Raw genomic sequence first — 13,069 nt, forward strand, 5'->3', positions numbered from 1 at the left:
TGTGGATGAACCAAGGAGTGCTTCACAAAGCTCCACGTTAACAGTGGCATCTTGTGATGGCTATTTAAGCCAATCTTCCACACCCTGCTTCCCAAAGAGTAGGGCTTTATATTGAGGCTGCAGTTGAATAAAGGGAAAGCTTTTCCAAGAATTCTAAGACTGGAACCAACCAGAGAATTTCTGCAAGGAATGCTGTGTCTAGTACACACAAAGAAGGTTCTGTAAAGAGTGAGATGGGAACAGAGATCTTTATAATTCTGCAGAGTCATTACAGGGACAGGATTTAAGGGAGAGAATATTATTCTCCTTCCTCTTACAAAATAGAAAGATGCAGATGTATTATTAGACATATCACATCAGTACAAAGTAGAGAATCTTCTAACTAAAATAAATATCTTTGCAAGACAGAAATGTTCCGCTTTGCTGCAAAGGCTTGCATCCTGCAGACTGAAACCTAATGACTGAAAAAGCTATTGCAGGGTCAGTTTTGAGATGCAGCAGCATTAACTCACTTTTGCCAATACATTGGCAATGATTCATAAAGAAACATCAGATTTGGGAGGTTAAATCAGTGTGACAAATATTGGAACCAAAAATTTAAATTCCTGAGGTGCTGAACAGGCCGTATACAGACATATAAAACAAGACACAATACCATTTACTAAAAGTATTCCTTAATTTTAGCTCATGTTGTTAAACACTACTTGAGGGTTCTCAGCACTGACTGTGACAATCATCATCATCACTAGGAGCAGTAAATACTTTACTCTTCCTAAAGGTTGTGAAAACATCATTCAACTAGTGATCCTCGACTCCTGGGAGCACCAAAGCAGTATTGTTCCTTTTAAACAGATAGTTAAATTAAGACAAAACTATGTTAAACAACTTGCTATGCAACTAGAAATCAGATATTTCAATACTGAAGAGGAATGTAATTCCTTCTCTACACTACGATCAAACACCATTATATTCTTTTGATTGCATTTTTTACTGAGGGACACTTAGCTTCCAATAACTAAAGAAATTATCAACATATATATATAGAGCTAGAAGGAGTCATCTTTCAGCACAATATTTCAGTGAAGCCTTGCAGAACAAGTATTTTATGCATTGCTTTCTCCACTGCTTTCATTGTGTCTGAAGGTTTCTTAGCATATCAGAGGACAAAATAGAGAGTTAGCTAAGGAGGAAGGCAAAATGTCATCGGATTGTAAAATCATGGCATGAGATACCAGATACCAGTGATTTCAGACTGTCATTAAATTGTATGGCTTCTTCAAGGTGTTTTCCATAGCTATTAAATCTTCAGAAATGCTGAAAATCTCTCGGTTTGAGTACCTAATTGTTTTGAATGCTGAAGATCAGAGTTCTAGTAATTAAGGATTTTCTACACTGAAAAATTAGGAATTAGTAATAAAGGAAGTAAATGCTACCCTGAAACCAAAGAATTAAAGAATTCTTCCTTAAAAAGTACAGATAGAATCTCATAACCAAATGATAAACCATGGACACAATATGAATGGCAAAAATGTATTCCTGTTGAAAACCTTGCTGATTTTTGAGACGGGGTAGATAAAATTGGAACATGCATTAAAATGTAACTTCCTCTAAGTTTTACTGAAAGATCAGTATAGCCTCCTATTTATACAAATTATTTACTGTACCTATGTTTACAACCACTATTGCTGACAGTATATGGACAGCTTTTTTTTCATGCAGTATTGCTCAGACTAAGTAAGTCAATATAGTAACTTATACTGCAGAGGGAGTCAACAAGCCCCTTTTACCCTAGGGACTAACACAACTCAACAAGATTGAAATCAATTCTGATTTAATATTACACCTATTACTAGAAAGGGATAGCTTGTTGAAGATGGGAGGTATAATGAAAGTACTACTGATTTTTTTTAAAAGGTAATTTAGAACAAGCTTAGATATTGACCTTAAAGAGCTTGAGACGTTAATTCATTTCTGCAGTCGATGTTAGCAATCATTACATAAAAAAAAAAAAAAAAAAAATCACAGATGCTTGGAGGCCAATGTGTCCTAATGATTATGAGATGGACAAAAGGTTGGCTCTGATAAAAATAATAACACTGAACCACATTCATTTCATTTTGAGACTGTTAGCATCAGCTTTCCTAGAAATAAGGGTTTAACCAACCACTCTGGTCAATAAATTTCTTCAATGGAATGTGAAGGATTTTAAACATTTATGAAACAAGGTACTTTAATTTTCAAAGTAGTATAATACACAAACTCACTGTTGCAAAGAATAGGACAGGATGTTCAAAAACATGTGTATACTAGTAGGAAGATCAAGATCCTTAAATGTGTTAAATATTTTTATGTTTGCAGTTTGCCTTCTAGAGGTTTACTCTTTCAAGCCTCATTTGTTCAATGTTTCCAAACTGTTTATATCACAGATGACTGCCAATCCTATTTATGTCTTGCAGGTTCTCTCTCAACCTTATTCCTGATGTATTTGTAAAAAAAAAATTCACAGGCAATATAATGCTATAGACCATTTGTTATGTTTTGGGGGTGATATGGTCCAAATAACCTCTAGACCGAGTTTTCTTCAGATAAGTGAAAAGGAAGATAGAAAGGATACTTTTACTCTTTCTATATTTTTTTAGCTTTTCAGTTTTAGCCAAGATTCAACTGTTACAGGGATGAATACATTTCTCATGCTACCTGCATCATTGTGGCATCCTGAAAAGCAGCTCAGCTCATAGAAAGTTAGCAGCAGCTTATTTCTTTGCAGCGTAAAGGGTAGGACAGGAGGAAGTGTGGTCTGCATATAAATATCATAGAATCATGTGAAGGTGTTTCACCACACAGGAAAAAGAACACTAATTTTGAGTGCTAATAACAGCTGAGTCCCCTCCATGGCAGCATAAACTGTTGCTTATAAAGAGGTGAATAGCAACCAAATTAGGGGTCATACAAAACCAAACTCAAAAGTATCACAGTCAGGTCTATCTGGCTTGAATGTTGCTTCCTGGTATGTAGTGTGATGAAAGATGTTATTGCTTTTAAAAAGCCTCAGAAAGAACAATTTTTGTAAGCATTCTCTCTTGTGAAAATTCATGGACTAGATGAGGATTACAACAATATCAGTGTTGTGAGTTTCTTATGGACATCACCTTATGGACTAGATGAGGATTACAACAATATCAGTGTTGTGAGTTTCTTATGGACATCGCTTTTCTCACGATACAACTGAAGAGAGATGGCTGTTTGAATTGTGACTTTCTCAAATAGCAGAAACTAGGTTGGGAAGTTTGCGGAATGGAAGAGGGTATACATAGATGTTTGGTGGGACAAGAACCACCCGACTAACAGCAACAGAAAAGTTCCTTTGAGCAGAAAGACATGGTTATGATACTCAGAAGCATTTGATCTTTGCAATACTTCATTACACTACTGTTAAATCAAGATGTCTTGTATATGTTTCTCACTCATGGAGTGAATGAATTTTAGTTTTACTGAATTAATTTTTTTTCTGAATCAATGTGCTCGAATAGGAGATGATATTCCTTTAAATTCTCAGAAAGAAAAGTGCCCTTCTGGTGGAGAAAGTTCCACTTACGGTTTATTTCTAAACCATTATGCGTTCAATTATGACAGAGGAAATCCCACAACACTGTATGGAGCACTTGATAGTTATCTCTTTGCCACAAAATACAATCAGTATTTTCAGGAATCAGCAAATGAGAGTCCTAGCAAAGTAGCTCCAAATCTAGCAGTAGCCCAATCCCATGGAGAATGTGGAGCTGATTAGCTTCAAATAAATCCACTGCTATCCACGCAGATTTGTTTTGAGGGCCTTCAACAAGACAAATCCTACATTACACGTTGAGACAGTCAGAATTTATTGTGCCCGTCCATGTTTTCTTTCTCCTGTACATAAATAGTGCTAAACATGACGTGCAGAAAAGAACAGATTAAACTTGGGAAAGCTATTTCTACTTCCTACTTCCTCCATCAACTCATGAGCAGGTACTTGGCAAGTGACTTTAACATATCCTGTTACCAGTTCATCGTTCTTTTAACTCATTTTCATGTCCCTAAGTCCAGGTAATATAAGCCAAGTGATTCCTAGCAGAAGTGTGGTGTCAAGTGACTAGCTAAAACAGAGAAATCAATGGGCTGATGTGCAATTATTTACTTTTGGCTAGTCTTAAAACGTACCTAGAACGAGATAGGACAATTACTCAATAAGAGTAAAGAGGAATTGACATTATGAACCATACTTTCCTATTGTACTGTCCAAGCAACAGAAGTTATTTGCACTTAACTGAAGAGGATACTCACCAGTATCTTCTTTACTATATACAGTTTTGAAGACTCGCCAGCAATAATCATATTAATGCTGCATGGTATACTTTTACAATAGTCTATTTTCAAAACAGACATAGCTTCTCAAATGAGAAAAGTATGTTAAAAGCTTAGCTGTCAAACATGAGCCAGTTTCATTCATAGTGTAGAATCACAATTAAGCATGGTTAAGCAGATTGATTTAGAAACGTAGCATTGATTTATGTTCCATGGGGTCAGTTGCTCTGGGAAATCATGATTAGTCCTGAACAATGTGAATCATGAAAATTCATCTTTTATGACAGTTCCTCACATAGACAGCACAGTAGGAAGAAAGAAGACCTGACAGGATTATCTAAGTATTTTTTCTGCATGTAGAAGCTAGGTAAATTCTCAGGAACATATCAACAATGAACAAGGGGGAATAACTTCAGAGCTGCAAACCCTCTTCCATTCCAAATTCAGACTATCACAAAGTGCAGGTCTTCATTTGCTATTGTTCAGAATCTTGCGTATTAAACGTGTTGTAATTTAATTATGGTTTAAATGCACCTCAGGTATTTTTGGAGTAGAATGTAAGGAGACCAGAATCAATTCAGCCAATGAAAAAGCAAAGAAAATAGTTGTTTTACCTTAATTCTAGTCCTAAAATACTTCCCAAATACTCCCCCCCCCTTACGCATACATGATTTGGTATTTTGAGGGGACAAGATCCTGTTCACCGATTGTCTATTCTATAGCATATTAATGTAACTACAACAAGTATTAGGAATAATTTTGTTATCTTTGCTTTGGTATTTTATGTGTTCAGACTTAAATAAAATGAAGAGGGTTTATGTCATGTTACAAATTGCTCTGGATGCTGCTAGAGGCAGTGGAAAGCAAATAACATACTGATGCTATCAAACATTATTTTGTAACTGACCAGGAACATTCATCAAGTTCCAAGGGCAAAACCAAAATCAACGATTGTTATTTCATAAAGTTTCTGGCTAGCTTCTCAGCCAATCAGCGTCAACATGCCATCAGTAATTTCTAACAATCTGGCTCTTCTTTTCACAAAGTATCTGAGTTTACATAGAAAATCAAAAGGTGTGAAGCATTGCAAAGCTTTTGCACTCAGTATACTCACTCTGCAAACAGTCAGCATTTAGGAGGTCTTGGCACTTCTCATGGCATTTGACACCACATTCAGTGCATTTCATGCCTTGTCTGGCTATGCCCCAAAGTAAGCCTTCACATTCATAACAGTATGTGGGAGTTGTAGCTGTCCAAACTTCAAAGTTATGAGGTGTAGTTGATGATATTGGATAGATCAAAGCCTGTAATGTCTTCTTGAAGACATGTATTTTCTGTTGAGTAAGAAAAAAAATAACAATGGCCAAGACTTCAGTTAAGTATTTAATACAAGTGAACTGGAGCTAAGCATGCCATTACACTTACAATGTTATAAAATATTATATTCTACATATAAATATGAACTAATTTGCAAAGTATTGATTTATTCATTTTGCCTTGCACTTTGAAGACAAAAGAATCCTGGATGAGAATTTTGACTGATTACAGAGACAGGAGACAAGCTGGATCAAGTCAGTCAGTTAACACAGAGTCCTATGTATTTTTTATATTTTGAGGCAGAAATTTAAAAATTCATTAGCATTACATTAACTGCTGCATTGTAAGTATCTACCAAACATATTACTTCTGAATATTTAAATACTTCCTATAGGAACTTAGACACACTGCATGAAATATGCTTTGATTATGTACAGTGCTATTCTTGAATACTTAGTGTCTATATCATGTCCTCACCAAATAGAAGTGGGATAATTTTATGGTTCTATTTTGTCTGTATTCCCACAATAGCATACTCACTGCTTCCTTTTTAAGCACCAAGGTGCTTTTAACCTATAAACAAGAATGATACTCTCAAAATTCCACACCCATTCCTTGGACTCTTTTGGCTCAGGACCCATGACCAGTTCTAGCATATCAACAATTACCAGCTATTCATTGATTCATACTGCAAACAACCTGAATTTCAGTTCTTAATGAGGTGAAAACAAAGCAGTCCCTGAAGTTTTGTATATAAAACATAGGCATAACTGGTCACAATGGCCTGTTTTTTTGTTTATTTGAGCTTTGTTTTCAGGCACCCAGATCTCCTAAGTTCAGTTGATTTAGCTGAAATAAGAAAAACTAATCAGCCTGTAGTTTTTCTACAGGTATCACAGAAAAATATGACCTAGGGTTTTTGTCGTTGTATTGTTTTTCACTAAATGCACACTGGCTGCCAGGAATGTATCAGCAATTTCAGACCTGTTCTCTTGAGAGAAATAAAATACTTTGTATACTTATTGGCATAATGTTGCATACTCAGAGCCATCAAAGAACTTTCCTAAGGTGGGAAAATCATTACTGCATAGCCATAAATCTACAGGTTCATAGGTTCAAACACTACAAATAACAACCCCAAATGTCAAGTATGTTAGGCTGCAACAGCTCTTACTGAATTTCATAGTTACATGCTAAAAGCAAAATCCATGGTGTGAAGCCTGGCCAAACAAATGTGGCCAGACATTTCATGGCATTTGATGCTAGCGCTTCTGAAAACACTGCAGAACAGAACTGAGGAAAGAACCTGGTGTAGCAGGAAAGACTAAAACAAATTCCCAATTGTTCCCCATGGTGCTTCCCTAGCCTATGCTAGACAATTAGTCATCTAGCAGCTCTCCTGAAAGCAACCAAAGGTCTGCAGTGGTTTGAACCATCAGACTGTGGCAGGTAAAAAATGCTCCTCCCTCTGCCAAACAATCCTGTGAGCAGGGTGGTTGAAGCTTGCTACAAGCCAGTAAAGACCAGCTTCTCCTTGTCTCTAGTGCCCCTTGTTTTAGGGTTCTTCTCTTTGCTTGGAAAAGCTGGCCCTCCAAATAATTAAGCAATTGACCACAGCCAAACTGACAGGGGTATAAATGGAGCTCTGCTACAGAGAGGAGTTTGTTTTCTCAGAAGCAGCTTTTGCAGCTCAGAATTTCTCCCCTTTAGAATGAAACCTTCTAAGGAACCTTCACCCCCTCCCTCCCACCTGGGTGAGCATAGATATATATTGTGTGGACATTTTGGTTCATTTCTCCAAAAATTCTAATATTCTAACTAGTTGTGTAACAGTATTTTCCCAACTGACATCTTAACCTGTAATTTCATTGTGCTGAAAGAAGAGCAGATTTAATGGCAATAAACCAGTGGCTTTTAGCTAATGCGTTTGTGTGTTCCCTTCATGACACAGACCCTAAGAAGGACTGGGTTGGCTAGTCAGGGCCACCTAACTTGGCAAAGTTCCAGACTCCAGTGTCACAGCTTATCAGTCAGAGATCAGAAAGAAAACTTCAAAAACAACCTAAACTGAATTTATGCAGCTTGTTAAACCATGTTTCTCTGAAACCACCAGGTCTTTGAAGATTCTTTTATAGGTTACACTTTTTCCCCCCTGAACTCTGGTAGTATGAGTACAAGTCCTGCCCTTTCACCCTATTCAGCTTCACTGTTGGTTTTTTTTTTATAGCATAAATAATTTTAGAATTTTGACGATAACTTTTACCTATTTCTGAAATGGCAGTAAGTACAGAAAGACACAGCTCAACAGGCCTTGAAATAAACTTCTGAGAGTAAATTATGTTTTCTGCTGAAAGGCACAATTTGTAGACTAGCTTGCTGCTGAACATGATCTTTCCCATGCTGTTTCTTAAGCAAAGTACAATTATAATGGAGAATTTTATCTTACTGTCTAGAGGCTTTAATTCTTAATACTCTTTTCTGTTTAAATATATCTATTGTATGCATTCATTGAGCTCTGGGCATGGCAACATTTAACTGATAGTATATAGGAGGATTATTTAGTTATTTGCTTATCCACTGAAGTGAAGTTTATTTCTGTCGTATACTACTTGAGATACTTTTGCCATGTCATCAATGTGGTATTTTCACAGTCTTGCAGCTCTGTCTCTGTTCAGCAAAGCAATTAAATGAATGCTCAGCTGAAAGCAGATACTTAACCCTCACTGAAGCTAATATTTTGAGACTGCTTAAAAGGTGTTTTGATTAGTGCCTGAGAACACAGGAACTCACAGTGTCATAAATGTGTTATACCAGGACAGCAATGTTGGGTGGAAAAGATGAAAGCATTTAACAACAGGTTTTGATTTTGGGGGTAAGTGGCATTTGATTTTGAATAAAAAGCACTAGTTCAAAGAATTTCTATACTGAATCTAAACAGCCAAATAGCCTGCTTCCATCAGAGTTGCTAATACTCCCTCCGGAAGAAAGCTAAGGAAAAGTAAAAACCAGAAAAGCCCTAATCAGAGGAATAACTTGCCCAAAAGAGATTTTCTTTCTGAAGTCTCATTGGTGACTGCACCTTTTCATCTAGTTCTATGGAGAGTATCTGGAGAATTCTTAGATGCCTGAAAAATGTCTGTTCTTATTGGTTTTAAATCTTGCTCTACTCACTTTTAAAGATGTTTTAAAGCCTGAGGTTCTGCTGGATACTTACAGATCAAGTGAAAAAGTATTATCTTTTCCTTGTTTTAAATATCTGCAAGTGGTGTTCCTGGCTGTACTATTACAGTTATGCTTGAAAAAGTACCTGGCATAAGGCAAGCTTTTCTTACTCACTTCTCTCAATTAGCTTTATACATTTTCTCATTGAAGAAACTTTTACATACCTAAATTAAATTTGTTGTCTGCTTCTGGGCTCAAGAAGTGTTTAAATAAAAACTTAAGAAATATCTATTTCTGGAATGCATTTTTCATATGTCCTGCTTCAAATGGAACCCAAAAAGTGTAATTGCATAAAAATAGATTCAACTTATTTTTCCCTTTCCATTTCTCCTGAGTCATACTTCAGTAGTTTCTCCTGACTGACAGCAAGCATTGGAGAAATGTTGGCACTGGGTTGTCCACTGGGATTTGCTGCTTTTTTTCTTCCTGAACAGCACCACTAACATGCAGTCTAAGTTATTCTTTCTTGTCCTGCCTTTGTTGTCAAATATTATCTCCAATACTTGCACTTTAGCCTTCTGACATCACAGGCTGGTAGTTTCTGCATGAGGGGAGGCATGTAAATGAATGGTTGAGCCTGTATCTATTGTCATAAAAGGTAGTGATACTTATGAACGTGGGGATTTTGTTTGTTTACTTGACATCTTTTAGTGAAGCGTATAGAGTATCTTAAGGTCTTTTACTGATCATAGATATTTTGGTAGCAGCTACAACTGGGAAAAGTCTTCATTCTGCATCACTTGCACAGCATAAGTTTGTTCTCTATAATTTTTCCTCAGCCTTTAAACTTCTTTTTAAGTTTTCCATTCTATCAACCTTTGTTGCTATTTTGAGACAGCAGAACAAAGTAATTACTGCTTCCACTGAAAGACCATTTCAAATACCAGCTGTTTCCTACCTCATCAATCTATCTCTGAGCACAACCAAATTATTCCTTTATGATTACCATATAAGAACAAAAGATCATAATAAACCAGTGATGGACATGTGCATTCTTGTGCCATGGGTTTCAGCTCCTAGAATACCTGTCACTGTATTATGCTCTCCCATTCTTCTACTATGGAGCTTAACAACAGTGTAAGAAAAATGCAACATTTCATTTTTCTTGCTAAATATTTCTTCATCAGGAATCATGTGTGTTATTAGCAGGACTCACATTTATAAAATCAAATAATGTCCCAGCCACTTGTAAGAACTGGGGAGGGAAAAACCCCCAAACTACAACACATACAAACCTCTTGCAGATTCCTCTAATTCTATAATTGTATTCATGCAGGTAATGCATGGTGCAGCTGGAAAATGTAAAATAAAATGGCTTTCCTAAATAACTATTTTGTAAAAAATAGGTTTCTTGCTTAGTGTCTTCTGACTGTCATGGATGTGAGTCAGCAGAAGGGCACCTGGTCTTGTCACTGTGAATCAGGCATCAAATTCTGCTTAAGACTCCTGGAAGTTCCTATATAATAAAGAGAAAGCTTATACACTCACTTGAAGCCAGTTTAGGATGTCTAAGGCTGATATAATTTCTAAAAAGACTTCAAAAAAAAGACTTCTCTTTAAGTGACTTAAACCTGCCATAGAACTTACCATTTCATCAGTGTTTATGGAGGTCCGGATGAGCATGCCCATGGAAATACCAGATTTTCGTGCTGCAAGTGTCTAAAGGAAAAGCAAAACTTAAAAATTACACCAACTCCAATTGATGAATTTAATGGAAGGCAAGTAGCTCTTGAATATGCTTTTGGATTTAAACAAAACTGGAAGAGTTACAAAAACTTTTAGGTAGTGTTTTCAAAATGTAGCTTTTAAGGCTTTGGTACATAATACAAGCACACTTTCCATCATCATTACTGTTTCTTTCAGCAGGGCCTAGCTGAACTGCCATCTCTAATATAAAACCTGTTATTTGGAGGTTTATGACTCACTTTTTTTTAAAACCTCAGGCTGTCACTATTCTGCTTTGCCAACCAAATTAATGTGGTACAGGGATAAGCATCCTGCCCTAATTTGGAATCTGTCTGTGCCTGCAGCAACATGGGAGATCATTTTGCAATAGTCTTACAGTTCAAGTTGTCAGTCTGGATATTTTTTTTGTAACTCACTAAGCATTTTTAAACTCAGTATGTATAAAATAAATGCTAGTTGCCTTAAATAAAATGTCTTTAGGAAACCCAAACATATTTTTTGTTCTTTAAAGACAATATTAATACTATGAATAGCTATGTGGATGTCCTTGGTTGTACAGACAATCTCTTTTGCTCTAGAATGCTACACAAAAAGGCACTCAAAAGAAAATGTTTTTTAACATGTAGTAAACAAGGAAATTTTATCTTCCTTAGTGCAATAGTTGTGTAATTTAAATGGATCCTCAAGAATTAATTAGGGACTATAATGATCAGAAGGAAAAAGACTCCATGGAAAAAATTTCTGCTAGTTTTTCAAATAATATTTCAGCTCTGAATATCAATCCTGCTATAAGCAGTCCTTTTGGTCAGGCAGAAACAGGTAAGATCTATTCCACTGTAAAAATACTAACAGTTATGCTGCTATATTACTGTATCTTACCTGCAAAATTAGACTCACATGTCCTTTTCCCTATTCTAAATAATTCCAGGTATGTCTATACACTTACGCATTATCTCTTTTCTTCTGGAATCTGGTATCTGCTGCCCTCATAGTCTAGCAGTATGAGGATGATCACTTAAAGCACACACTAACTTCAAGTCTGTTGCCTTTGTTTTGAAGATACAGATTTTCACCTTACTGTGAACTGGGTCTCTGTAGTCCACCATCGTAGAGCTATTACAGTAAAAGTTTCAGTGATATTTTTGCATATAACAATTTTTTGTTAAATAGATATTGAGTCAGAATCAATTTAGGCTTACATCAGTGGAGGAACTGCATCATTAATCTTTGGATAGAGAGACAATTCCAATTCCTTCCTATTTTATAATTCTAAACACTAACATAACTTCAATGGATTTTAAAAAATTTATTTAGAGCTATTAAGACTGCTAATTTTAATTTTAAATGCTCAGTTTCCCCTGAGAATATATTAATTCAATTTTCAATAACTTTCCCTTGATAATGATTAAACTTGCAGATAGACACAAGATTATTAATCTTGTGAAACCAATTAAAGTGTAAGATGTCATCCCTGGCACAGAAATATTTGATTTGATTCATCACTGTCCTATTACAATTAATATGTGATGCAAGGAACCCCTCTTTTTTTAAAATGTATTCTGAAGCCTGCAGTTTACAAGTCTGATGTTCATTTGTTATCATTTTTTTCCGTTATGTTTTTTTAACACACATGTGACAATTAAAAAAACAAAACCAAGCAAAACCAAGCAAAACCAAGCAAAACCAAGCAAAACCAAGCAAAACCAAGCAAAACCAAGCAAAACCAAGCAAAACCAAACCTGTGAGGGTGACAGAACACTGAAAAGGGCTGCCCAGAGAGGTTGTGGAGTCTCCTTCTCTGGAGACATCCAAAACCTGCCTACATGGTGTTCCTGACTGACCTACTCTAGGTGATCCTGCCCCGGCAGGAGCATTGGACTAGATGGTCTTTTGACCATCCTAATGCTCTATGATTCTGTGAAACAAGGAAGGAATCACCCAAAAGGAAACAAGATATTGTCTGAAATTACTTACCCACTTCCTATAATTTTTCTATTTAAAAAGTTGGTGTCTGATCCTGAAATGTTCAACAGAACCACAGTATTGGGCCCAGAAAACAGATTTAGAAAGGAAATGGCAGCTCAGCTTAACTACACAATCATTCCTAGACACCACTGTAATACCATTTACTACTACTTCATATTTGTTTCCATAGCACAGACACAATAGCATGCCCCACCTAGCCTCTAAGATCATTCTGGATATCAACGTTAGTCACAAATGGTATGGAAAATGAAAAAAAACTAAGCAAGTTCATCAATAATCTCTTCATTTCCACACAACTAATTCCTAGTGTTTGCAAAACACAAGCATGAAATAAAGGAATGTAATGATATCGTTATGATTTACAGTTAGTAGAACATAAAAAGCTCATTAACATACCAATACAGTTTGGTTGTTTTTATGGTTTATGCCATATATGAATACTGAACTATTAAATTCAACTTGTCTATTAATTATTTAAAGGGTTGATAGAAAATAACAGATTTAGTGTAAAATATTC

The 13,069-nt window shown here is 35.9% G+C and overlaps 1 protein-coding gene across 2 annotated transcripts in view; it reads right to left on the bottom strand.

Moving 5' to 3' along the window:
• Positions 1 to 13,069, bottom strand: part of UNC13C (unc-13 homolog C) — a 133,020-nt gene that overhangs the window by 88,630 nt on the left and 31,321 nt on the right. For both annotated transcript variants that reach the window (XM_054388399.1, XM_054388397.1), the window contains 2 exons: positions 10,468 to 10,539; positions 5,456 to 5,675 (listed from right to left, as the gene is read on the bottom strand). In XM_054388399.1, the coding sequence (XP_054244374.1) occupies positions 5,456 to 5,675; positions 10,468 to 10,539 (292 nt within the window). The remainder of the gene's footprint in view (positions 1 to 5,455; positions 5,676 to 10,467; positions 10,540 to 13,069) is intronic.

This window comes from Indicator indicator, chromosome 16 (genome assembly GCF_027791375.1).
Source record: "Indicator indicator isolate 239-I01 chromosome 16, UM_Iind_1.1, whole genome shotgun sequence".
Lineage (NCBI taxonomy): Eukaryota > Metazoa > Chordata > Aves > Piciformes > Indicatoridae > Indicator > Indicator indicator.